Raw genomic sequence first — 26,912 nt, 5'->3', positions numbered from 1 at the left:
TGATGGAGCAGGGCAATCTGCAGTGGCCTCATATGTGCTCTCGCCCATAGAACCACTTCCAAGGTGGCCGTCATCGACCCCAGCAGCTGGACAAAGTCCCAAGCTCGAGGGCGAGGCATCCGCAGGAGCAGACGGACATGATTCTGAAGCTTGCACCGCCTGTGGTCGGGGAGAAAGACAAACCCCGAGGCCGTGTCGAACAGGACCCCCAAATACTCAAGAGACTGAGAGGGGGTCAGGTGACTTTTGGGTATATTGACCACCCAGCCTAGAGTCTGCAGGACTGTAACCACTCTGGCTGTGACAAGATGACTTTCGTATGCCGAATCCGCTCTGATGAGCCAGTCGTCAAGATAAGGGTGAACTCTGATACCCTCTCGCCTGAGATAGGCAACTACCACCACCATTACCTTGGAAAAGGTACGGGGGAGCTGTGGCCAAGCTGAAAGGCAAGGCCCGAAACTAGAAATGGTGGCCCAACACCGCAAACCAGAGGAACCGCTGGTGCAGGGACCAAATAGGAATGTGCAAGTAAGCTTCCTTGAGATCCAGAGATGTAAGAAACTCTCCTGGCTGAACCGCCACAATGATGGAGCGCAGGGTTTCCATGCGGAAGTGTCGCACTCTTAGGGCCTCGTTGATTTTTCTTAAGTCGAGAATTGGTCTGAAAGACCCGCCTTTTCAAGGCACCACAAAATAAATGGAGTAGCGACTGCAGCCGCATTCGGCGGGAGGCACCGGGATCACCGCTCCGAGGTGCAGCAAGACTTGCAAGGTCTCCTCTACTGCCGCCCGTTTGACGGCAGTGCCGCATCAGGACTCCAAAAACACGTCTCTCACCGGGGCACCGAATTCCAATCGGTAACCTTCTCTGATCAGGTCCAGGACCCACTGATCCGAAGTAATCTTGATCCACTCCTCGAGAAAGAGGGAAAGGCGTCCTCCAACTGCAGGAATTGAGGAGTGGACCGGCGTCCCATCATTGTGGAGGACACCCCTGAACTCCTGGCCGTGACCCGGCCGCTGCGGAGCGTTTGTCCGAGCAAAAGAAGTTCCTTTGCTGAAAACGGGCATGTTGCGAAAACCCAGCAGAGCGCCCAGGCGATACCTGCGAGCTTCACGGAAGCAAGGTCTGGAAAAGGAGGTAAACGCAGGACCCTTGGAAGAAGGTCTCGGCCTATCCTCAGGTAACTGCTGGGGCTTAGAGTCCCCTAGGTATTTAACAATCTCCAATTCCTCTTCAAATAACAGGAGGCCCCCGAAAGGGTAACCTCACCAGCCTTTGCTTAGAGGCTATGTCAGCCGCCCAATGCCGCAGCCAAAGGAGGCGGCGGGCAGAAACCGCCACAGACATCTGCTTAGCCGAAGCTCTGACCAAATCATAAAGGGCGTCAGCCAAAAATGACAGGGCCGACTCCATCCGCGGGGCAACCTCAGAGAGGGACCCCGCACCATCCACGGGCTGATCCACCGCCTGTTGTAACCAGGAAAGACAGACCCGGGCTGCATAGGAACTGCAAATAGACGCCCTTAAGGCAAGGCTCGATATTTCAAAGGACCGCTTCAGCGCGGATTCTAGCCACCGGTCCTGCATGTCTTTCAAAGTGACCCCTCCTTCTACTGGAAGAGTGGTCTTTTTAGTCACCACCGTGACCAGCGTGTCCACTTTAGGCATCCCGAAAAGGGCCAAGTGATCCTCACTCAGAGGGTAAAGCTGACCCATAGCCTTGGCCACTTTCAAAGGCCCATCGGGGTCAGACCATTGAGCAGAAATAAGCTCCTGGATGGAGTCATGCACAGGAAAGGCCCGAGTAGGCTTCTTATTTCTTTATTGCATTTGTATCCCACATTTTCTCACCTCTTTGCAGGCTCAATGTGGCTTACAATACATCATGAATAATGGAAATACATGATGTAAGATAGATATTTAGTATTACATACAGATCTTGGGGACATGATTATGATAAGACAAGACAGTAGTCTAACAAGCAGATATACTAAGTCTTTTCTGGAAATATGTGGAGAGGTTCACATTTGTTGGTCTTTGTGGTATGCCTTGTTAAAGAGATGGGTCTTCAGTAATTTGCGGAAGTTAGTAAGTTCATAGGTCGTTTTTAAATTACGCGTCATCCTAAGATTAACAGAGGAGGCATCGCCCTCGGCAGGATCATCAATCGAGAGGGCCTGCAAGGCGTCAGCAATGAGAGCTGGCAGCTCGTCGCGGTGGAAAATCCGAACCGCATTGGGATCATCCGAATCCAGTGGCAAACAGACACCCTCCTCTGGATCATCCGTCCATGAGGGCCTGCCAGATCCCTCAGACTCCCCACAGCCTGACCACGGCGGGGGAGGGGGGAGTTGAAGAGAGATGCGCCACTTTCAGACAGGGAATTTACCCTTCTATGTTTAGCGTCCTTCCAATGCTCGGGGGAATAAACATCTGTAGCCAGCCCGGGCCATCAACACCCGGAGGGAATGCAGAATGCAACGCAGTGTCAGACACCTGCGGCAGAGCTCTTTTCAGCATGAAGGCCTTATGCATCGGTAGCACAAACTCAAGGGAGAAAAACTCACCCTGACCCTCCGTCCCCAAATTAGGAGAAACGGAGGTTGGAGCTCCTCTAGCAGCCTTGAAACGAGGCGTCCCCCTGCACTCAGACTCCTCCGCCACCGCGAGGGTCGAGTCATGCGGTGCTTCCAAAATGGCGCCCACTGCCAGCTCCATCGAGTGGGAAGAATCACCACTCGCCATGTTCGTACTAGCGCGAGTGTCTAAGGAGCATGTACTGCAAAGCTCCGCTGCTGACCTGCGTTTACCACAGCAGGAGCAGCGCTTAACTCCTTCAGCAGCCATCGCCCGACTGGACGGAAATATAGCAATAAAATGGCGGCTTTGCGCCAAAACTTACCCCACTTGGAACGCTGTCTGCGGGAACCTCCCCGGAGGAGCTGGGCACCACTCTCACCTCAGAAGACCGAGTCAACGAGCTCCGGTCATGCTGCACTGTACCAGAATCTCTGGAGAAAGCCTCAGAATAGCTACGCTGTATAAGCGCGCACTTTTTTTTTTTTTTTTTTTTTTTTTAACGCTGTGAGGAAAGTTGGAGGCAGGCAGCAACAGCGGGACTCCGGGAGGAGGGGGGAATGGGTAAGGCAGGGAAACGGCGAACCTATATGCCTTTAAAGTGGGCACCAACAGCCACAACACCCCTGCTCAACTGGCAAAGCACAGGAGCCACCCCAGGCAGAAAGCCAGGAGCTGATCAAGCTACGTCCACACCTGCTGGGAGATAGAGAAATACTGAAGGCAGATGGGGCTAGCCGTCCAAGGGTCACTGTGGTTCTTCAGTGTTCTCTATCTCCACCTGCTAGTAGGCGGATATAACCCATCAGTTAATGGATTCATCTGCTGATGACAAGGAATCATTTAATTTCTCCACTACGGCTTTGTCATCCCTGATCGCCCCTTTAACACCATTTTCATCCAACGGCCCAACCGATTCTTTAGCCGGCTTCCTGCTTTTAATGTATCTAAAAAATTTTTTTACTATGTACTTTGCTTCTAACACTAACTTTTTTTCAAAGCCCTTTTTTGCCCTCCTTATTTGGCTTGGCATTCTTTATGTTTTATCTTGTTATTTTCAGTTGGTTCTTTTCTCCACTTTCTGAAGGATTGTTTTTTGGCTCTAATGGCTTCCTTTACCTTGCTGTTTAGCCACGCCGGCTGACGTTTGGTCTTTTTTCCTCTTTTTCTAATACGCGGAATATATTTCTCCTGTACCTCTAGGATGGTGTTTTTGAACAGCATCCACGCCTGATGCAAGTTTTTTACCCTGTGAGCTGCTCCTTTCAGTCTTTTTTTCACTGTTTTTCTCATTCTATCGTAATCACCTTTTCTAAAGTTAAACGCTAGTGTATTTGATTTCCTAAGTCTTCATATTCCTGGCTTTTTTGAGAGAGGATTCAACCATCATGATGAGGAAACTGCAGCATATCTTCCATCTCCCTAATAAAGTCTGAAAAAAAAGGTCCTCTGGGGAGATGGATCTGATGGGGGACCAATGAACTCCTCCTCTGAGAAGCCCCCTGGCTCTTTTTCAGATGCTCAGGAGCACTCTGATTCAGAGTCATAAAAAGTACTTGGTGAGAAACATCTGTCTCTGCCTGCTCTGAATGACTGATCTCTCTAAGACCACATAGATCTTTTCTTCACATGTGACCAACCCAAATAACAACACAACATATCTAACCTGTGTGTAGTTTGGGTGATTTACTTCAATGCTCTGGATAAATCTGATGATCTTAAAGAATCTCAAAATCATAGGAAAGAGATGGAAGGACCAATGAGAAACAGGATGTAAGGAAGGAAGGAGAGTTTAAAAAGGGAATATTTGAATCAAGCAGACTTTACCTTGTACTGTATAAGTTTTGCCAGAATTGGTGACTCCATAGGTGTAGATCAGCCGGTTGTGCCCATTCAGTACATCACTCACCACTTCTCTCATTGTCCCCTCAAAGAACTCTTTCTGATCCACATTAGGACCAAATATCTTAAAAAAAAAAAAAAACACCAAAACTAGCAAGCAGGCTGACTACAGCTTCCAGCCTCCACCATGCTATTAAATATGATGCATTCCATGAGTAGCCCGATATGTCCCAACACTCACCAGAGCACAACTGATGTAGAACACTCCCCCCCACAAAAAAAAAAAAATCTCCTCTAGATTACCTGTGAGAAGGAGAATTTATGCATTGCTTGTCCCACACCTCTCTCAGTGCTCTTCATTGTGAAGGAGTCTTTGGGGGCTTGTAAAACCAGAGTCTCTGGATCCTCAATAAAGACACAACCCTGAAACAAACACAGCAGTAAAGGGCTTTATGTGTTGATTGGGTTCATTTCTGTCTAAATAATGTGGGACAGCACTAATATTTATAATCAGATAATCTGTATGTCAAGTGTTTCCTTCTTGTAAGATTCCGAAATATGCCAAAGGATATTGTTTGTTTGATTCTTATCCAGATAGATTATTAAAAGGAAATGGTTGAGAGAGTTTATTTTTGGGCGGCTACATTTATAAATCCCTCTTTATAAGAAGGATGTTTTCCTACTGAATTAGCACAGGTGGTACTGACCCGCTTATTGAAGGGGCCAAAGTGGATGATAAACAGTGGTCTAATTATTGTCCTGGGCTGAATATTCTTCATACATAGTCAGGATCACGCCAATTAGCTTCCAAAACCCAGAAAACTCTTGAAGAGTTTTGAGCCTGTGCAGGTATTCCTGCTCCTTTCTCAGTTAACGACTAACAGTCTCTCATACCCAAGGTTGCAACCAATTGCAGCACAGGAAGTGGGAGTTTTGGTAGGGGCCCTTGGGGTCAAGAAGCCTCATATAATCATGGTGGAGGACCTAGAGGAAGTTCTTTCCCTTGGGTCGGAGCCTCCGTTTGAGGTGGAGGCGGACAGTGGGGAGCCCTGGGATGCAGGGTCCCCGGACGAGCCTTCTCAGGTTCCTCTGGTGAAAGATCCTTTGAGGGTGCACATTTTTAAGCGTCAATAGTTTACCGAACTTGTTGTCTGAGGTCCTCCAGGCTCTGGTCCCCCCGAAGCATCCACTGGATGCCCCATTTCAGGCAATAAGCCTTATATAACAAAACAACAAATTCAGGAGAAAAATTAGGAGAGAATGTGGAGGCATCATGCCTAGTGAGCACCGATGGCCTCTCTCCCAAGTCCAGGCTTGGAGCATTCAGAGTCAACATGGTGGACATTCCCCCCAAAGCCAAATCAGGCTCACCAAGCACTGGAGGAGCAGGCTCCCCAGAAACAACCTCCTTACTCTGGCGGGGGTGCCTTTGCTGCAATAACTACCGAGATCGTCGGTTGAACCCTTAGTATCCTTTTTTTTTTTTATTGCATGAAGTCTTTATTTACCGTTAAAACATTTCGCATAAACCAGCAAGCAGCTCATACAGTACTATGCTTTTTGATAAATACAAACAATCAACAGCACCTAATGTACTATAACCTGTGAGTTTAACCGCCTTGTACCAAACCATGATTAACTTCAAGATTTTTTAATTTTAACTTAGAAGTTTGACCCGTCGGCACCAACCCCCTCCCCCCCCCCCTCCAATCCCACCCTCCTCAAGGGGGAGCTATCTAAACACATACAGTCACAAATTTCCCACAGGTTACATTCAATTCACTCTGAGCTCAGGGCTTGAAAGGTTTCCCCAAACTGATTACCATTTACTCAACTGTTACTTACGCTCAGCTAGAAGCCTCTCCATTTCACAGACATATTTCAATTTATTGAGCCATCTCATGATTGAGGGGACCCCCTTCTGTTTCCAGTGAGATGCTATGACCACTCTAGCTGCTCCAACCGCATGTCTCACCAGTGTCTGCTGATTGCGTTTTAACCCTTCTACCTTCACAGACAAGAGAAAAATTTCTGGAGCCCACCTAAGGGGGCACCCACCCATCTCTGCAGCCTGCTATGGACTGTTTTGAACCCGTTGAGGGGCATAATGGAACGCGAACGCCTATCTCCATGGGCGTCTATGTCCGAAAACGGGTACGTGAAGAGGCGGGACAGACCGTATTTTCGAAAAAATGGACGTTTTTCAGCTGGGCGTTTGTTTTTTTTTTAGCGATAATGGAAACTAAAAACGCCCAGCTCAAAAACGTCCTTATCCGAGCCATTTGGTCGTGGGAGGGGCCATGATTCGTAGTACACTCGCCCCCCTGACATGCCAGGACACCAACTGGGCACCCTAGAGGTCAGTGCGGTGGACTTCAGACAACACTCCCACATGCATAGCTCCCTTACCACGGGTGCTGAGCACCCAACCCCCCTCTCCCAAAACCCACTACCCACAAATGTACAACACTACCATAGCTCTTAGGGGTGAAGGGGGCACCTACATGTGGGTACAGTGGGTTTTGGAGGCCTCCCATTTACCAGCACAAGTGTTACAGGTATGGGGGATGGGCCTGGGTCCACCTGGCTGAAGTGCACTGCGGTACCCACTAAAAGTGCTCCAGGGACCTGCATACACGCAGGCCTCTAGGACTTGTTGCTGCTATATAACATTGGCACACCAGTTGACAACTGAAGACTAATCTCTCCGAAAACGTCCTTTATTGGAATAAGCATGCTTACTCACAGTTAACTGCAGATCAGAGGTTGTGCCCCACTGGCAACGAGTCTCCCTGGTACTGAGATGAGCAGTAGGTCAGAGCTGGCAGAATGCTGTACAACGCCCTCTTTCAGCCACATTCAAGGGAAGAACTAAGTTCTGTAACGTGCCTAACACGTGAAAGGGATCTAAAACTGGCTTACAAAAATGGCCACTATCTCATGGACTACCGGAAACAAAACAGGGCACACTCTGACCCAGTAAGCAGGGGGGAAAGCACCATGGGAGTAGAGCCTATCAACTACCAACATCGTGAGCATTTGCCACAAGCTAGTGGAATCATGGAGCCCAATACCCTACACCCACCACAATGCATTGCTGACGTGACTCTGCAGTGCGCATAACAGAAAAGGTGTCACACTCACCCGAGAGCCACATCAAAACCAGGGAAAGGCTGTCACAGGATAGAACACATTCTGCTGTCATGGAGGTGGGTACGGCATTAGAGGCTGGCATACAGGCTGGAAAAAAAGTTTTTAAAGTGGGTTTTTTTTGGTGGGAGGGGGTTAGTGACCACTGGGGGAGTCCGGGGAGGTCATCCCCGATTCCCTCCAGTGGTCATCTGGTGAGTTGGGGCACTTTTTTGGGACTTGTTCGTGAAAAAAAGGGTCCACAAAAAGTGACCCAAAATCGCGATAAAAACGCTTTTTTTTTTTTTTCCGATTATCAGCTAAAGACGCCCATCTCTCCTCGGCCGATAACCACGCCCCAGTTCCGCCTTCACCACGCCTCCGACATGCCCCCTTCAACTTTACCCGTTTCCGCGACGGATTGCAGTTGGAAACGCCCAAAATCGGCTTTCGATTATACCGATTTGGGCGCCCATGGGAGAAAGACACCCATCTCCCGATTTGGGTCACAATACAGGTGTTTTTCTCTTTCGATTATAAGCAGGTTAGTATCCTTAATCTTTGGTTTGATGGTCACAAGTTTCCAAAGTCTGGGACTAATCCTGCAGTCAGACTGTTGGTGATCATGGCATGGAGAAATGGAAGTAGAGTCCAAAGAACATTTGAGCAAGGAGGATGGAATGGGGTCAGTAGGAGCCATTGTAGTCTTCATGGAGGATATAAGGCAGAGAAACAGTATGAGCTGTTCCCCTTACTTCCGTAATCTAATACCAATAAAGACTGGTGAACAGCCAAAAAAAACCCAAAGGGTAAAATGGATTAAAGTTTTCAATTAATGGGTATAGCCCTCAGAGACCAAGGATAAACCGAGGTCTGACCTGCCAGACTCCAATATCTACATGAGATTGTAGTGTCTGCGGTCCTATCTCATTCATGGGGCTGTTATATACCCATAAAAATGTACTTGCATACAAAAATCATTTGTTATATAATCATTCTTTTTGTTGAATATTGCAATCTTAATAAACGACAGCAAAAACTTCAAAAACAACACTTAGCTTTCACTGAAGTTACACAGTAACCCCTCTGGTAGAATAAACAACGGGGCCCATATCGTTTCGCCTTCTTACAGGCTTCTTCAGGTTTTGCCCAGTATAAATGTTATATTTCAACGGTTTTTATTGATGACAATAAACATTGTAAACATAATCCATAAATTCAAACACTTCGTTAACCTAAGAACAGGTCACTGTTGCGTACATACATCGTAACTGCATCATCAATATTTTCTATCATCATTTTCTCCCCCCCCCCCCCCCCCCCCGGGTTAACATCTTCACAATAATCTTCTTACTTCATAGCGTCTAGTCTTTCCCAATATCTATTACAGGACTATACCCATTTACAACCTGGAGTGCTTATCTCCTGAACACCCCATTTGCTAAGGCATTCCAAGTCTATTTAGCACCGCACTTCGTGCTTTGTGGGAGATGTTTTGCAAATACTTACTCCATATATTAATAAACTCCTTTCTTTTCTTTGGAGTACCATAAGCCGTCCTAGCCTCCCAAAGCATTAATTATTTCTCCAGTACCAAAAGGAGGGTGGATCTTCTTGCATCCAGTGTCTAAGTATGCATTTTTTCCCCACTGCATATGCCTTGCATAAAAATAGCTCTATATGTCTGTCTGATATCCCATACGCATCCCTTTTGTTCAACAACACTCCTCTCCAAGAGGGGAGTAATCTTTGCCCTATGAGATGTTCAATATAGTTCCGTATCGCTCCCCAAAATAGTTTTATTCGAGCACATCTCCAGAATGCATGCAAAAAGGTATTACTTTCTCTATTACACTTGGAGCATTGAGCTTCGCCTATCCAACCCGCTCTTGCTGCTTGTTTTTGTGTTATGTATCCCCTGTGTATTACCCTATATTGACTCTCCTGTAACTCTGCCCCACCTACTTGTTTTGGTGTATCTTTTATCAATTTTGCAAAATTTATTCCTTTCAATTCGTATCCCAGATCCTTGCTCCATGCCTCTTTAAGTATCTCGTGGGTACGGGGGGGACTCAGTGATACTAAAGCTCTATGTAAACTCGATATTGATACCTGCCCGTGCGCATCTCCCCTTAAAAATTCACGAAGCCTGCAACCAAGCTTTGTGTCTATTGCTTCTTGGTCCATACTGCACCAGTAATGATGTAGTTGTCTATATGAGTAATAATCCTGGTTGGCTAAAGACAATCTCTGCTGCAGATCCTGGAAGCCATACAACCCTCCCTCCTCATTTACTAGGTGTTCGAGCAAGGTAATCCCCGCCCTCGACCACCTATCAAATATACCTTTCTCCATTCCCGGTGGAAAGTCCCCATTTCCTCTTAGTGGAAGCTGATCGCTAACACTGGGGTTTTGCCTCCACATCTGCATGAGCGATCGCCAAATGCTTCTCATTGGCAGTAGCAATATGCTTTTCCGAAAGTTTAATGGTAAATTTTTTGTTTTGGCCTGCAATATGAAATTCAAGTGCCAGGGCTCAAATAGTGTTCCCTCCCATCTAGTCGGCGTATACTGGTTTGTATTGAGCAGCCAATCCCTAAGATGTCACAACAGGCATGCTTGATTGTATCGTTTTATACAGGGTAATCCCACTCCCCCCTGCACCCAGCCATCATACAGATATTCAAAACGAACTTTTGATTTCTTCCCCCCCCCACAGGAACTTCCGGGTTATTCTATTTAACTTTCTGATGTCTTTACCCAGTATACGTAGTGGCAATACCTGCAATATGTAGAGCCACCTTGGGAATATAATCATTTTAAATAAATTGATTCTGCCTATTAAGGACAGGGGCAAGTGGTTCCATCTCTCGAGAGATCTGCTGGTGTCCTGTAACAACTTTTCTATATTGATTTTATATAGATTAGTAGTATCCATAGTCAAGCGCACTCCCAGATATCTGAACGATTCCTCCGCCCATTTTAACGGGAGTTGTCCTTGCCATTCTCTAACGTGGGCTCCCTCCCTCTGCATAGCTTCAGACTTCTCTAGATTTAGCTTAAAACCTGAAAAGTCGCCATACTCTGCCATACACTCAATGAGAGCTGGTAATGATTCCTCTGGCTGAGTCACATGTGCTAATAAGTCATCAGCAAACGCTGCTATTTCAAAAGTTTCTGTGCCCATCCTAACTCCCTGTACATCGGGTGTTTGTTGAATATTTCTAATCAATGGGTCTAATGTTAATACAAATAATAAAGGTGATAGTGGGCATCCCTGCCTTGTTCCCCGACAAATGAGAAAGGGAGGGGACAATATTCCATTCGCCCACACCTGGGCTTGTGGAAGATAGTATAATGCTCTAATTGCCTCCTGAAAAAACCCTGTTATTCCATACGCATCTAACGTTCCAAACAAAAAGTCCCATACTACCCTGTCGAATGCCTTTTCGGCATCGAAGCTGACCAGCACCGACGGTGTGGCCCGCTCCGATACCGCCTCCAATGTTACCAATATCTTTCTCACATTTTTTGTAATATTTCGACCCTGTACAAATCCCACCTGTGAGTCTTCAATAATATCTGGCAGAATTCGCGATAATCGATTTGCTAAAACCTTGGCAAATAGTTTAGCCTCATAATTGAGTAGCGAAATTGGCCTATAAGATTCTGGTTTCTGTGTGTCCCGTCCAGGTTTTGGGAGCACGATGATCTGGGCTGTCCTCAGGGAGATGGGCATTTGTTTTTCTTGCACTATGGCATTAAACATTAATGTGATGGGTACCACTACTTCATCCCTCACCATTTTATAGAATTCTCCTCTATACCCATCTGGTCCCGGGGCTTTCCCCAAAGGTCCCTGCTGTATGGCCCATGATACTTCATCTTCCGTTATGGGGGCATTTAACATATCTTGGCTCTCTATATCTATTCTCGGAAAATTTTGTCCCTCCAGATACATTTCGCTATCCATCGGAGGTGGGTCTGGGACATCGTACAGCTGCCTATAGTAATCTTGCAAAATTCTGTTTATTTGGGCATCTTTATTTTCTAAAGTTCCATTAGATTAATATAGTGCGTTTATTTTATGGGGACTTGCCTGGGTTTTGCTAACCTAGCCAACATCTTTCCACCTCTGTTAGCATATTTATATAATTGATATCTATAAGAAACATAGTTGTGTTGGGCCTTACTATGAAGTCTCTCATTAAGGGTTTGCTGCAGTTCTAAAAGTTGGGCTTTTAATGTGACAGTATGTTGGCGTCCATATTCCCGCCGTACCCGTGTTATTTCCTTCTCTAACCAAATCTGTTCCTTCTCCCTTGCCTTTTTTTGATGGCTAGTATATGTGATTATCTCTCCCCTAAGTACTGCCTTTGCCGTGTCCCAATAAAGTATAGGAGTTGTCGTGTGTGCCTGATTGGTGTCTTGGAACTGCTTATACTTTTTAATTATAAAATCTCGGAATCCCTGATCTTTGTATAACCGAATAGGGAACCTCCACCAGAACTGTCTGACCTCTCTCTCCAAAGTCTCCCATACGGTCATTACCATTGCATGATCTGATATTTTAATGGGGCCTATTTCTGCACTACATATTTTAGTAAATATTGAACGAGATATAAATATGTAATCAATCCTCGACATGGTGGCATGTGCGCGAGACAAGTGAGTATAGTCACGCTCTACGGGATGCAATGTTCGCCACACATCCACCAGGTCCAGGACCTCACTTAACACATCCAGTCCTCTGGATTCCGTCCCTGCTCTTCTTCTTCCCCCCTGTGATCTATCCAGTGTGGGATCCACCACTGCATTGAAATCTCCCCCAACTAGTATGGGTGTTCCTTCAAAACTTGTTAAATGGTGTAAAAGTTGTTTATAGAAAGCTTTGTTATACGTGTTAGGAGCATACACATTACATACAACTACTGGTTGACGTTCTACAGTTAAATGTACCATTACAAATCTTCCCGCATCGTCAGCTATTACTTTGTGTGTAGTAATTTGCACCCCTTTCTTGATTAGAATTATGACTCCCGCTTTTTTTGCCTGCGCTGGGGATTCATAATATGAGCCCACCCACCAACGGCATAATTTCTCATGTTCTTTGGCATTTAAATGCGTTTCTTGAAGTAATGCTATTGACACCTTTTGCTTGTGAAGTGCTTGGAGTATCTTCTGCCTTTTTATCGGCGAAGAAATACCTCCCACATTCCATGTCACTACTTTAAGGGCCATTAGGTGATATCGTAAGTTAGATGTAATATTACCTTGATTCCTTCTCTGACTGAGCGGGGAGGGCATCCCAGCCTATACCCCCCCCCCCCTGTAGTTGATCCTGTTTCCACATGGGTGTTCTCCTCGTGTGACACCTACTGTGTTGCCTGTATTCCCCTGTTCCTCTTTAACCATGAAGTTCTTGCTCCTCATTATCCCTCCCCCCATCCCTCCTCCACCCTCCCCCCTACTACCCAACTTCCCCATATTCTTATTAGCACCTATAGTGCTCTACTTCTGTGCTTCCGACCCGGGATCCCATCTAGACCAACCTTGCTTATATTTTATTTGACCCCCTTCCCCCTCATTTTACCTTATTGACTTTACAAACAATATCAACAACTTCAAAACTTTATAACTCGGCATCAAATAGTCACTGGTCTCCTCACCACTTCTGCTCCTCCTCCTACTGTAGTACCAGTCTCTCTTTTATTATCCACCGCACTATTCAGGTATTGCTCGACGTTCTCGGCCTTTCATCCTCCAGCCGGTCCACAAATGCTTGAGCGGCTTCCACCGTATCACAAAATCTGACTGAACCATTGTGCTAGATTCTTAATTTTGCTGGGTACAATAAACTGAACCTTATCTGCATTTTATGTAGTCGCCCACAAATTTGCGAGTATTGTTTGCGCTGGAGGGAAACTTTGGTAGAATAGTCCTGAAAGCACAGTATCTTATGTCCGTCCACCTCCAGCTTCTCTCCTTTCCGAAGAGCTGTTAACACGTCCATCTTATGTTGATAGTGTAGCATTCGCAATATGACCACTCTTGGCCTTGTGTTAGTCTCTTTTCTTGGACCCAAACGATGTGCTCGTTCTATCTTGATTGGTCCCGCGGTACTTTGGTTAGTCAAAATCTTGGTGAGCCATGGCTCCAAAAAACCTCTCAGTTCCACCTCTGGTATTGATTCTGGTTTGCCTACCAGCCGAAGATTATTCCTTCGAGATCGATTCTCCAAGTCGTCCACTTTATCTTCCAAGGTTGTCACCATAGCTTGGAGATGTTCGATGGATTTCGAGGCCTCCTGCGAGGTTTCCACCTCCCCCAGTCGCTGTTGAACCTCCTGGAACTCGTTAGTAAACGTGGTGATTCTTTGATCCATTTCTTCAAGCTTGTCAATTATTTGCTGTAATTTGTTGTTTATGGTTTCCTCTACCGCCATTTTTACCTCCGTGACAATTTCCGTGGCCCAAACGGAACTCACTGATGGTGACAGTGGGGAATTTTTGTCAGCCATCTTTGTACCCCCGCTCTTATTCTTCTCCGGCTCTTTCCTGGAGCTTCTGGTCGCCATACAATAATACAGGAGGCAGCTGTAGTCTATTCGACTGATTTAATACTATTCTTTGTCCCAGTTTCTCAGCTGCAGTGGGTTGACTCGGCTTTTTATTATGTGCTGGATACTGTTTTATTAGTCTTTGTCTCTATACTAAGTATTCCTCTTTCTCTTTATTATTCAACCGGCACATATTCATTTGCAGTGACTGGTGCTGTATTCCTTGCTCTTGTTTCCCCGTGCTTCTCTGCCCATTAGCTCTCCGCCATTTTCTCCAGATAGCACGTTACCTTGTCCTCTGCTCCTCGTGCCCCACACTCTTATCCGTCCTCCGCCGCACCCTCATCTGGCTGCTCCTACCTGCAGTCTCAATCGCCCGTTCCAGAGCACACCAGCGAGACCCTTTTGTCTTTTTGATCTTCCAGGTCTCCAGCCAGCATCAGGCCCGTAGTTCCGCTCCCCGCCTCCGGCCCCGACTCCACGCGGTTGCGGTCAGACGCGCGATCGCCGATTTTCACCGCGCCGTCTTTACCAATCGGCTTCGCAGTTCTCAATTATGCGCCTGGGACTCTCCTCCACAAGAACCCATCCACTCCGTCTTGTTCTGGGGGTTGGAGCTGTCGAAATTGATGGGATCCCTGGTCGTTGCCTACAGGAGCTCACATTACAGCGGCCATCTTGGCCCGCAGCTCCACCGGAAGTCCTGCCCAGTATAAATGTTAAATGGGGTTTCACCTAATATAAAATATAAAGCATATATTCAGCGAACAAGATCTTGACTTGACAATCATTTCTACAAACTTTAATGAGGCAAATAAGCCAAATTATTAAAACCCACCTAACTCAGGGATACTCAACGCATAATTTAAGCTTCATAGAGCTAAAAGCATTCAATAATGTAGAAAAATAGACGCTTAATGGAGTTGAAAGATATTAGATACTACACAAAGTTAAAAGATGTTAAATACTGTGCAGAGCGGGTAACAAATGCCTCATCTAAAATAGCATTATCATAGAATGTCCTTGTAGTCTGAAAACATCCTAAAGCAATGTCTACAAAGGACAAATGTGCAGATAAAGTTATGCTGGAGAGACTGCTGAGAAAAGACTAACTCTCTATGGTTGATTCAAGTACCAACAATACAAAACGCTATCATCTCCCTTTTTTTCGATGCTACCAACAGCATCTACTCTGACTTGATAGAAAATTAAGCTGAAATAAAAAAGGGAAAACTTTCTTGACCATACAGGAACGTGGAGACCCGTTCTTAACAAGCCCAAAATCTTTCTCAAGCAAGGACGCGCTAGCGCAGCATATAAATAGCACAGCTAACGTCCATCGCATGATGATGTCACAAAGCAGCAGCGTGACGCCATCACCAATGGCGCTATACGTTGCTCAAGGCATTTAAACGAACTAGCTAGGCATTTATAGCAAAGCTAACGTCCATCACGCGATAATATCACAAGGCAGCAACGCAACGCTATCGCTAATGACGCTGTACGTTGCTCAGAACATGTAAATGATTTACAGCAGGTAAATTTTCCCCCTTTTTTTAGTACATCTTCAATTGGATTTATGTTGCCACGTTGGACAGGCGTGATCACGCAGTATTTTGTATCATAGGACTATTGGTGTTTACATGTTCTGAGCAACGTACAGCGTCATTATTGAATGCTTTTAGCTCTATGAAGCTTAAATTATGCGTTGAGTATCCCTGAGTTAGGTGGATTTTAATAATTTGGCTTATTTGCCTCATTAAAGTTTGTAGAAATGATTGTCAAGTCAAGATCTTGTTCGCTGAATATATGCTTTATATTTTATATTAGGTAGAAACCCCATTTAACATTTATACTGGGCAAAACCTGAAGAAGCCTGTAAGAAGGCAAAACGATATGGGCCCCGTTGTTTATTCTACCAAAGGGGTTACTGTGTAACTTCAGTGAAAGCTAAGTGTTGTTTTTGAAGTTTTTGCTGTCGTTTATTAAGATTGCAATATTCAACAAAAAGAATGATTATATAACAAATGATTTTTGTATGCAAGTAAATTTTTATGGGTATATAACAGCCCCATGAATGAGATAGGACCGCAGACACTACAATCTCATGTAGATATTGGAGTCTGGCAGGTCAGACCTCGGTTTATCCTTGGTCTCTGAGGGCTATACCCATTAATTGAAAACTTTAATCCATTTTACCCTTTGGGTTTTTTTTGGCTGTTCACCAGTCTTTATTAGGATATAAGGCAGCCCAATTCAGCTTTAGAGGGTACATAGAAGTTAATGATTGGGATAGGTGCATCATTGAACATTGACGAAGAGAAATTCGAGAGAGGGGCAGAAGGGAGAGCACCTTGTAAAGTGCGAATCTTGTTCAGAAAATGCGTTGCTAGTGCTTGTGCTAGAGGGGTAAGTGCCTGCTGTACTTTGGCAGTTTTAAAGATAGACAGAGATTTCAAAGTCTTATAAAGGATTGACATGTTTGGCGCTCTCTGAATCAAATTAGAATAGCAGCTCCTTTTTGCCAAGCAGATAGCAAGTTGGTATGAGTGTGCTGTACTTCTATAAATAACTAGAGTGGTAGGGGACGGTTGACGGCACCATTTTCTCTCAGCCTGGCGAAGCTGTTTGGGTCTGCAAAAATCACATGTGAACCAGGGAATAAGCGTGTTAGTGAGGTGAAATGGTAAGGAATTGTAATGGTGATACTATTTCAAGTGAGGATGATAGCTCAGAGTTTCAAGTCTGGATTTGAGAGGTCAAAGGAAGATCTTTAAAAGAGGTAAAGTTTAAGTTAGAACTGGACAACAAAGAGTCTGGCCCGAGGCTTAGGCGATCTCGATAGGGGGTATGGTTAAGTACAGGTGTAAAAAGAATCAGTGAGTGGTCTGACCATGGTATAGGTAACATTGTAGTGATAGAAATTGAAAGTAGTGAACTAAGAATTGTTAGGACAAGGTCCAAAATGTGTCCTGTTTATGTGTTGGCTTGTTGGCATATTGAGTAAGTTGTAAGTCCATAAAAAGATCAGAGAGATATTGGGAAAAGGGGGCATCAGGGATATTGAAGTGCAGGTTGAAATAACAGGATGAGGTAAGTGGAGACGAAAGTCAGTGATCTCTGACTGAAGCAGATAGTAGGATGTTGGGGGGGGGGATAAATCAAGAGAAAGTCTAGTGCTAGTGAAGTAGTAATACAGAATTTGAGAAAGTCTAGTAAAGGTTGAGAAATTAAGTTAGATAATGCAATTCTGCCAAATAGATTACAACCACTCCCCCACCTTTATGAGTCGCATGGTTGCAGTGTAAATGATAGTAACCAGATGGCGTTGCCCAATTTAGATAAGCTGAATCTGTAAGCCAGGTTTCAGTTAGAAAAAGGAGAGTTTGTTAGTAGTCATAAGATCATGAATGAGAGTGTTTGCGGCACATGGAACGACAGTTCAGCAGAAAGTTGGAAAGGAGAAATTAGATCTTACCTGCTAATTTGCTTTCCTTTAGTCCCTCCGGACTGGACCAGGATTGGACTGATGGGCTGTGCTCGCCTACCAGCAGGTGGAGACTGAGAAAAACTCTGACTCTAGAGAGCCAATAGGAGCCCTGGCCATGTGACCTTAGCCTCAGTATTTGAATAACAAAGCAGGAAAGAAAGAAAGAAAGAAAGAAAGACCTTCTGTGCTGTATGGAATCCTAGCAGCCACAAAGCACTCGGCAATGCCAAGTATCAGAGCTCACCAGCAACTCTCACCAGAGAAGTGGTATGGCTCGATTTGTATTACAGCTCACCAGCAACTCTCACCAGAGAAGTGGTATGGCTCACTTGTACTATAGGTCACCAGCAACTCTCACCAGAGGTGGTATGGCTCACTTGTACTATAGCTCACCAGCAACTCTCACCAGAGAAGTGGTATGGCCCACTTAAGATTTTATATATATTCCATCAACTGAGCTCACCAGCAACTCTCACCAGAAAAGTGGTAAGTCATATTTAAGGTTTTATAGATATTCCAGCAACTGAGCTCAGCCACAACTCTCACCAGAGAAGTGGTATGGCGTATTTAAGGTTTTATATATAGATTCCAGCAACTGAGCTCACCAGCAACCACCAGAGAAGTGGTATGGACCATGTAAAGTTTTGTATATATATTGTTCCACGAATCGTAAAGGAATGAATACACTTCCTACTTAATAAAAGAAGCTAAAGAGTTGAGAGAACATGGGAGGGGCCTGGTCCGGTCCGGAGGGACAAAAGGAAAGCAAATTAGCAGGTAAGATCTAATTTCTCCTTCCTTAGCGTCCCTCCGGACCGGACCAGGATTGGACTGATGGGAAGTACCAAAGCAGTAATCTGAAGGGAGGGACCCTATGAAAACTGCAGAGAAATGTTCATGCTGCATAGGCCACCTGGCGACAACTAACATGTAGTGTGTCCCAATGAGCAAAATAAAATGAAACTAGGACTAAGTTGCCACCTTACCAATGTGCACCGAGAGCACCAAAAATCGCTGTAGTAAGAATAGAGCCCGCTTCTGAATTTGTGGAATATGTTGTAATTCGCTGTGGAACTGCCCTCTCAGTGAGAAGAGAAATAGACATTCTCATTTCCTTGATCCGTCGAGATATAGCGGGTTAGAAACAATCAAACCCTTACGCCTACTGGCTAGGACAAAACCAATAAGAAAAACCGATTGGGAAAGGTGAAAACTCTAAACTACAGCAGACCGAAAAGAAGTTACCAACCGTAGAAGTATTCCACACATAGATCTACTTGCTGCAATGGCTACTAGGAAACACTGCTTGAAGAGGAAAACTTTACAGAAAAAGTTATGGCTACTAGAAAACAGTGGTTTAAGAGAAAGACCTTAAAGAAAAAACAATGGCTACTAGAAAACAGAGCTTTAAGAGGAAAAACCTTAAAGGACACCAGAAGAAAAAACAGCCCAAAAAGAGGACCTACGAGAGCTGAAAGATTAAGATTGTGATTTGAAGAGGATTTCGGCCTGTCGGGCGAAGGAGACTAAGAACCTTAAAGTAAACGAGAACTTCCAAAAAGACGAGGCCGTATCGGACCTCAGAAACAGAAAAAAAACTGCAAACTGCAGGAGAAGAGAAAAGAGAGTAATCCTTTATGAAAACCAACAAAAAATGAACCGCCGCATGGAAAGAACTACTGAAGCAGAGCCAAAACAGATGACCAAATAAAACCTGATATGGAAGAAAGATGGAATTTTTTTTTTTTTTTTTTAAATATAAGCCAACACCTAGTGAGTTGACGGAAGAAACGCATATAGAAGGTTGAAAAACCCCTGCTGGACGATGGCGTCTGTCCCTGTCTCCGTCAAGACTGTTGCTGAACAGAAGAAGCAAGAAATGTTCGTGAGCCTGAAGGCAGAAAGAGATAGCCCTGCAGTGAGGAAGTAAGGCTGAAAAGATGAGAGTCCATTCACCTGAATGCAGGGTGAGACAACTAAGAAAAAATGACTACAAACTCAAGAGTATACTCTTAACTCCTCCTTGGCGGACGACATAACCCATTGCCATGGCAAAGACCAACACAGCTCTCTCCGCCTTGTTTGTCAGTAGGGAAAACAAAATTCACCGAAGGTAAACAAATTGCTGTGGTGCCCCAGAAAAAAATATATACAAACAAGCTTCTGCCAAAAAGTGTACTGCACAAAGCATCCCTATGACGGAACTAAGGTTCTTGAGATAACTAGATGACACTTAAATAGCGCGATTGATGACCCTGAGATTCCCAATAGGATGAAGAAAAATTCCTTCTTGTGAACTAGAAAGTAAAATTGCATTCTGCAGAATAGAGCGAGGAAATGGCCGAAGGCCCAAGGTCACCAAGAAAAATATAAACTGGGATGTTTGCAGAGGAGACAAAAGACTCTGCGCCAACCTGACTAAACAAAGAGAAAATCAGAGATATCTGATGAGAGATCAAATGAGAGGCCTGGCTACAATCACCACCCAACCTAGAGACTGTAAGAAATGCAACACCTGGTGCGTGACCTGAGAACTCTGCTGATAAGACTTTCTCCAATTAGGCAGTCGTCTAGGTAAGGATGAAATGACCCTGAGAGCGCAATGAATATCCTCTTAGATCTATAATAGAACGGAAGAGAGAGTACTGCTGAAAATGACCGGTTAATACATAAGCAAAAAACTAGCCATTCTCTGGGTCCTGAGGAGAAGAGGAAGGGTGACCAAGGACACCAGTTAATAGGGCTACAAACCCCAGCCCTATCTCTGTGGCATTCCATAGTTGGGTAAGTTCCGAATGTAGGAGTCCACCAGCTATGGTAGTATGCTCCGGACAGAAAAAACTGTCCCAGTATGAACGTCTGATTCACCAGCCTGTAATTTCTTGGATCTCCCTAATCCACGTACCATGGTCATGCCTCCTCCCTCACTGAGATGTACCAGACTCACACCCAATAGATATGAATGTTGAGCTTGTTTCAGGTTAAAACACAGAACCTAGGCCTAGGGTCCCCGGTGTTCCTAGTGGTGATCAGCCATGGCAAATATTGTATGTGTTAGTTTGCAGAATTACTGCAAAGCCTTGCTTTTGGAGCAGAGGTTTCTGTTTGACACTCTCGTGAGAGTTTTTTTTTTTTTTTATGCTGTTCTGATTGTAGAAAGGTGGACCTTTGAGCTTTCCCAGTATGGCAAAACTTATGTACCTATGCCCATTAGATATGAATGCTGGACTTGATGGATTTTAGGCCTTTCCCAGCATAAACATACTTATGTACCTATGGCATAAATACACAGGAAGTGAGTGAATCCCCTTCCAAATGAAAGAAAACTCTGGAGTGAAGGTGCATAGAATGAAAATGAAAAAGGACAAACTTGGAAAATACCTGCAACGAAAAAAGTGAAGTTGTGCCACAGCCACTTGATGAAGGCAGTGTAGACAAGACTGTATCTGAATTCAAGAAAGCTTGAGACAACATAAGGTCTCTAAGGAAGAGGAAGAGATAGCAGATGGTATGTATAGGCATACTGGACCAAACCAGGATGTTTATAATCTGCCAATGCTGAACTGATAGAGTAGAGACAAACACAAGTAGATGGTTTGAGGACCTTCCACTATCTTTAAGTGGGAAATATGCAAAATGAAAGGATGACCTTATTCTCTAAGTGACCATATGTCCTGTAAGTACCAGAAGAAAGCTAAAATGAAATATGAGAGGCTTCAAGGCAGTTGGAAAAGAAGGGAAGACATGAATAAAGCATGCCTGCTAAGGCAGCTGAGTGATTGGGAGCTTGGTAGACAGGACGGCCCCTCAGAGAATATGAGAGAGCTGATATATCCCCATGGCATCTGAACAATCTACTGTATGCCTATAGAGAAGGCTTCTTAAAGTCTGAAAAAGAAAACACTGTATAACACTACAGCCATTGAGAGTGATTCTTGAAAGGAATGAAGTTATTATGGCAAGATTTGTAGAGTCCCAGACAATTGACTATTAAAGTGGAGGAGTGGCCTAGTGGTTAGGGTGGTGGACTTTGGTCCTGGGGAACTGAGGAACTGAGTTTGATTCCTGGCACAGGCAGCTCCTTGTGACTCTGGGCAAGTCACTTAACCCTCCAATGCCCGCCGCATTGAGCCTGCCATGAGTGGGAAAGCGCGGGGTACAAATGTAATTAAAAAAAAAAAAATTGACTATTAAAGACAATGCTGCACTTTGCACCAGGTAATGAAAAGGACACAAAAAACAAAACAATCATAAAATTGTGTACTACGAATACCAGAGCTAATAGCCAAGTTATAAATCTAAAACCTAAAGCCAGAAAACCGTGAGAGATATCTATATATGAAAGGGACCCTTTAATCCAAATATTGCCTGCTTATATGATGTGGGTGTTAGAGACCTGTTTACCTCACACACGTGTGGAGACAGATGATTAGGAAAAAACAGTTTGAAGGTGAGCTACACTTTGATGTGCAGCATAGCCTGCAACAGAGATCAAAGTTCTGGACTGAGAAAAAAATGGAGGGTGAATAAAAATGGGCGCCATTTGCATCACTTACACAGTAGCGGTTCCCGAAAGCGCGCCTGACACCTCCGCAACAAGCGGAGTAGGGCAGAATGTCAAGAAAGGAAAAATAAATAACAGCCAGCGAACAATGCCGCGAAAAACCGGAGAAAACAGAGAATCCGAATAAAACAGAACTCCGTAATAGAGAAACTGCAGCTGCAGCCTAAAAAGGCAGCCTTCCACGCCAAAACTAAGAACGAAATTGCTGACAGCGCTAAATGAAGAAACTCGAAAGATACAGGTATCTGCAGAAAACTTGAAGGAGCCGAGAGCGTTTACAGTCCGGCGCTGCAAAAAACCGGCTGCAGCCTCCCCTGACTGGCGATACTCTCGCCACCCGAAAAAAAAAACAACTGGTCGTGCCCCAATTTTTTTTTTATTTTTTATAAGCCTGCGCCCGCTGTCTAAACGCGAGGGAACGGAAGGAGAAATTCTTAGAAAGAAAGTGGCTCGTTAAAGGCCCCGTCAACATTATTTTCTTCCATTTCCTCCCCCTCTTGTTGTTGTTTTTTTTTTTACACAGCTAAATTAGCAAAGAAAAAACACTCAAGAACAAAAGAATAACCCAGAGCTGTCTGCCCAGTAGAAAACTGGGGATTGTCTTTTTTTTTTTTTTTTTTTAAACAGCTAAGCCTGCTCGTTAAAAAGCTGGGGAAGGAAAATACTTGAAACCTCCTAAAATGGCTGCCTCTCCCAAAGACCATACACCTTGCTAACCAAAGGGTAGTCCTTCCCAGCTAAGTATGGGAGATGGGGAGGATAGGGGGGAGGGACTCGGGGCACCCGAGTGTAACACCCCCAGAGGCTGTAAAAGAAAGAAAAGAAAACCTTTTTCTGTCCAGTGTCTAATAGAGAATTCCTAGGCACAGAAGGAGAAGTTGCAATATTGTTTTTATTATTAGCCTCTAAAAGAGAAAGAGAAAGAAAGAGACTAAAGGGCTCGCTTCCTACCTGCTGGGAGACTGAGAAAATACTGAGGCTAAGGTCACATGGCCAGGGCTCCTATTGGCTCTCTAGAGTCAGAGTTTTTCTCAGTCTCCACCTGCTGGTAGGCGAGCACAACCCATCAGTCCAATCCTGGTCCGGTCCGGAGGGACGCTAAGGAACTTGGATTTATAGAAACAAGGAGAGAAGCAGCCACTGAGGGATTGGTATCAGCTGGGCGAGTATAAGGGAAAGAATAGGTAGGACATTGTGAAGACTATTGACAGCCCCATAGTACCGGGATGGGTAGCTACCACTCACTGCAATTCTTGAAGAATGATATATTAATTGGATTTAGAAGTCATATTGAAAATGCCCCTCCACATGAGCCAAATAAACAAATTGATCATATTTGTACAGCTTTCTTCAAGATTCAGTTTTTTCCTCATTACATCCCTTCCTCAGAAACCTCGCCAACAGCATTTCAACACATCTACTTTCTATGCATGTCATTTGATAATCTGCATCTCATATCCCCAACTAATAGCTTTTCCAAATGTTGAAACGATCGTTGTTCTATCTGTAATAGGCCACAGATAACAAGGAAAGCAAAGAAAACATAAGGTCACCCCACTTGAGTACTTACCTGATCCTCCTTTTTCTCCAGCTCACTCTCTAGAAAGGGTCGAACTCTCAGATACACCTTCACTTTATCACTTCCATCATTCAGCACTTCTATGATCTGGAAAAGAAGACATTTACAGAAGTAGGCAGAAGGAGCCAGTTAGATTAAAGCATTGACTGCTGCCCCTCTCTGCATCAGCTATGATTTTCACAGCTCTGGTAAGCAAGACAGCCTGATGCTCTTTCCTGGTCTAAGCATTACATTCTATGTTTTCTTATCCCCATCCTCTTTTATCCCAGAAACATTCAATCTTCCAGACTATGCTAGGTAGACCTTGATTGCTTGTCAGCAGAGATCCATATCTATTCCTCTAGATTGTTATCTTTGAGCTGCTGCACACACTACTGTTTGACACAAAGTGTTGAGCTTGGCACTGAACTCTATCTACAATTTACATGGCCCCTATTAGGCACAATCACCCCTGGTTTTATTCAGGTCTGATGCTCATGAAGCAGTACATCTGCCATGCTATGTGCTGATGGCAGAAAGCAAAGTTTCTGTTTCATTTCAGTCTCAGTACAGCTCGTATTCATGATCACAAGATGCAGATCCAGAATACTAAAAGAAATACTATTCCACTCTGATTCAGATCTCTGTTACCTGAAAACACCCTTTAGGATTATGTGAAACAAAAATGAGGACATTATAATGCCTTTGTATCGCACCATGGTGCAACTGCACCTCGAATATTGTGTTCAATTCTGGTCGCCACATCTCAAAAAAGATATAGTGAAATTAATACAGAGAAGGGCAACGAAAATGATAAAGGGGATGAGACGACTTCCCTATGAGGAAAGGCTGAATTGGCTAGGGCTCTTCAGCTTGGAGAAAAGGCGGCTGAGGGGAGATATGATAGAGGTCTATAAAATAATGAGTGGAGTGGAACGGGTAGATGTGAATCGCTCTGGGCTTGATGGATCTTTGATGTGTCCCAGTATGACAATATTTATGTACTTATTCTCCTGGTCCCGCTCTTTGATTCACCTTCTCCTACCTCCTTTTTCCAATGATGAGTTTCTGGGGGTTTCCCCCCTCTCAAAAAGGTACAAGAGCTGTATTGTTCCTCTCCTTTTCTTCTCAACCACTATTAACCCATCCTCAACAATTGATACCCATTCCTCCTCTTCTGTGCCTTCCTGCTTTTCTTCCCACTGACATGATTTTACTCTTTCTAGAGAGCGACAACCTTAGCTCTCGAGCTGCCTTTTATCTTGGACCTCTTGCCATCTTCTCTCATTAAAACCCACCTTCCATCTCTCATCCCTTTTATGTGTCAACAATTTTTAGCGATGACTCTCAAAAAAAATTGCAAACAATTTGGGTATCCAAAATTAAACTAACAAAGTAGTCATAATGCAAACCAGACAATTTAAACCATCATCTGACTTTGGGTTTAAATGTCGTCGTCCCCCACCCAGACCCCCTCCTTAACATAGTGCTTTATTTGCGCACAAATTTTTATTAAAGGTAATGTGTCCAAAAACCATCAAGAACATGACATTTTTCACCAACTATACCCCTACAACCACCCCCTACTCCCCCCACCCCTAATAAACCACATCACTCAGTTCTCTAAGGGCCTGAATTCTCATCCCATTTATTCTTATCTTACTGAAGAATAGTCTCAATTCTGGGACCTCTCCTGATTCCTGGAAAACAGACTCTGTTAGGCCCCTTCTAAAAACAAATATTCACTTATCACTGTCATCCAAGGTAACTAATGGCCCTGCTTCTCAGCTTTCACTTATCTTTAAAAATCTTGAAAACTGTTCTCTCTGAAAAGATGGGGTGGGATAGGAAAGAAAAAAGGGATGGTGGACAAAGAAAAGAGGGAGTGGGAGTGTGGAAAGCTGCTAAGCACTGGCACAGGGGTGAGAGAAAGGAATGGGCATAGGATACTGGTGCTGAGCAGATGGGGAGGAGGTCAAGAGCAAGAGAAGGGCTGGTGAGCAGGGGAAGAAAGACATGGTGACAATCTGCTGGGCACTGTGCTCAGGGTGGGTGGGTGGGGGAAGAACACGAGGGGGAATACAGTAGTGCTGGGTGAGGTAGAAAAAGGAGCAAGAAGAGGGAAATTTGGGGAAAATAAAGAGAGGTTGGCAGGCAGGAGGACGAAAGGTAAGCTACCTGGTACAGTGTGTGCAGTAGGAAAGACAATTGATGGGGGGGGGGACAGAGAGGGGACAAGGGGCAGCAAACAGGTGAGGGTTAAGAAAAAGCTGCTGAATACAGTGTTCAAGGAAAACAACTGACAACATACTGCTGCAGGTGGAGGACAAGGAAAGAGAGAAGGGGTAAAGCTACTTGGACACTATGCAAAATGAAAGATGGAGGGGGGGGAACTGTTAATGGAGTATTTGTGGGGGTTCTGAGAAGTTGTATGAGGCCTGCTAAGCTCCTGTTGATAGGTGCCTCTTCCCCACATATCTCTTCTTTTGTTGTCCTTCCCTCACCTGTCTCTCTTTCTTGCCTGGTTACTTTTCTTTTTCAAAACTATGGTCAAAATTTGGGGTAATTGCTCTTTGTGCAGCACTAGGTTCAGCACCCCTGCTCTTGATACATATGAATCAACTTCTTTAACAGGCAGTATTTTCAAATTTCTTTATTGGAACCCACTCATCAAGATAATATCCACTTTAACAGGTCCAGATTAACTCCCCACTTTAACCACACATATATATGGGAAAATTAGGTTCTTATCTTGCTAATTTTCTTTCCTTTAGTCATAGCAGATGAAGCCATTACGTATGGGTTGTGTCCATCAACCAGCAGGGGGAGATAGAGAGCACTCAACTTTTCACAGTGCCTCATGGCCAGCCAGCTCCACTGCCTCTTCAGTATTTGAAGCTTCCAAAGCAGTATGGCAAACCGCAATGGGAATAACATGAACTTTCCTCACAGCGAACGATGGCCCCTTAACAAGGGCATGAACTCAAAAGGAGGGAATGAACACATCCTCCTGGAGGGAATAAACTCGTCCTCCTTATTGTATAACTGGAGGAGATACACGCAACCTCCTGGAGGGAATGGACTCATCCTCCTATAAGTGAACATGAATCCTGAAGACTGTTTTCCAACTTTCTCCCAAAGAAGGAACTTCAAGAAACAAGAACAGAACCTGAAACAGATTCACAG

General features: G+C 44.6%; 1 protein-coding gene across 1 annotated transcript in view; it reads right to left on the bottom strand.

Annotated features, from left to right (window-relative positions):
• Positions 1-26,912, bottom strand: part of KIF20A (kinesin family member 20A) — a 213,670-nt gene that overhangs the window by 143,953 nt on the left and 42,805 nt on the right. The window contains 3 exon segments of the mRNA XM_030211810.1: positions 4,412-4,550; positions 4,730-4,849; positions 23,739-23,834. Of these exon segments, the coding sequence (XP_030067670.1) occupies positions 4,412-4,550; positions 4,730-4,849; positions 23,739-23,834 (355 nt within the window).

Source organism: Microcaecilia unicolor, chromosome 8, assembly GCF_901765095.1.
Source record: "Microcaecilia unicolor chromosome 8, aMicUni1.1, whole genome shotgun sequence".
NCBI lineage: Eukaryota > Metazoa > Chordata > Amphibia > Gymnophiona > Siphonopidae > Microcaecilia > Microcaecilia unicolor.
Note: the sequence above shows the minus strand (reverse complement) of the source record. Positions and strands in the feature narration are given on the sequence as shown.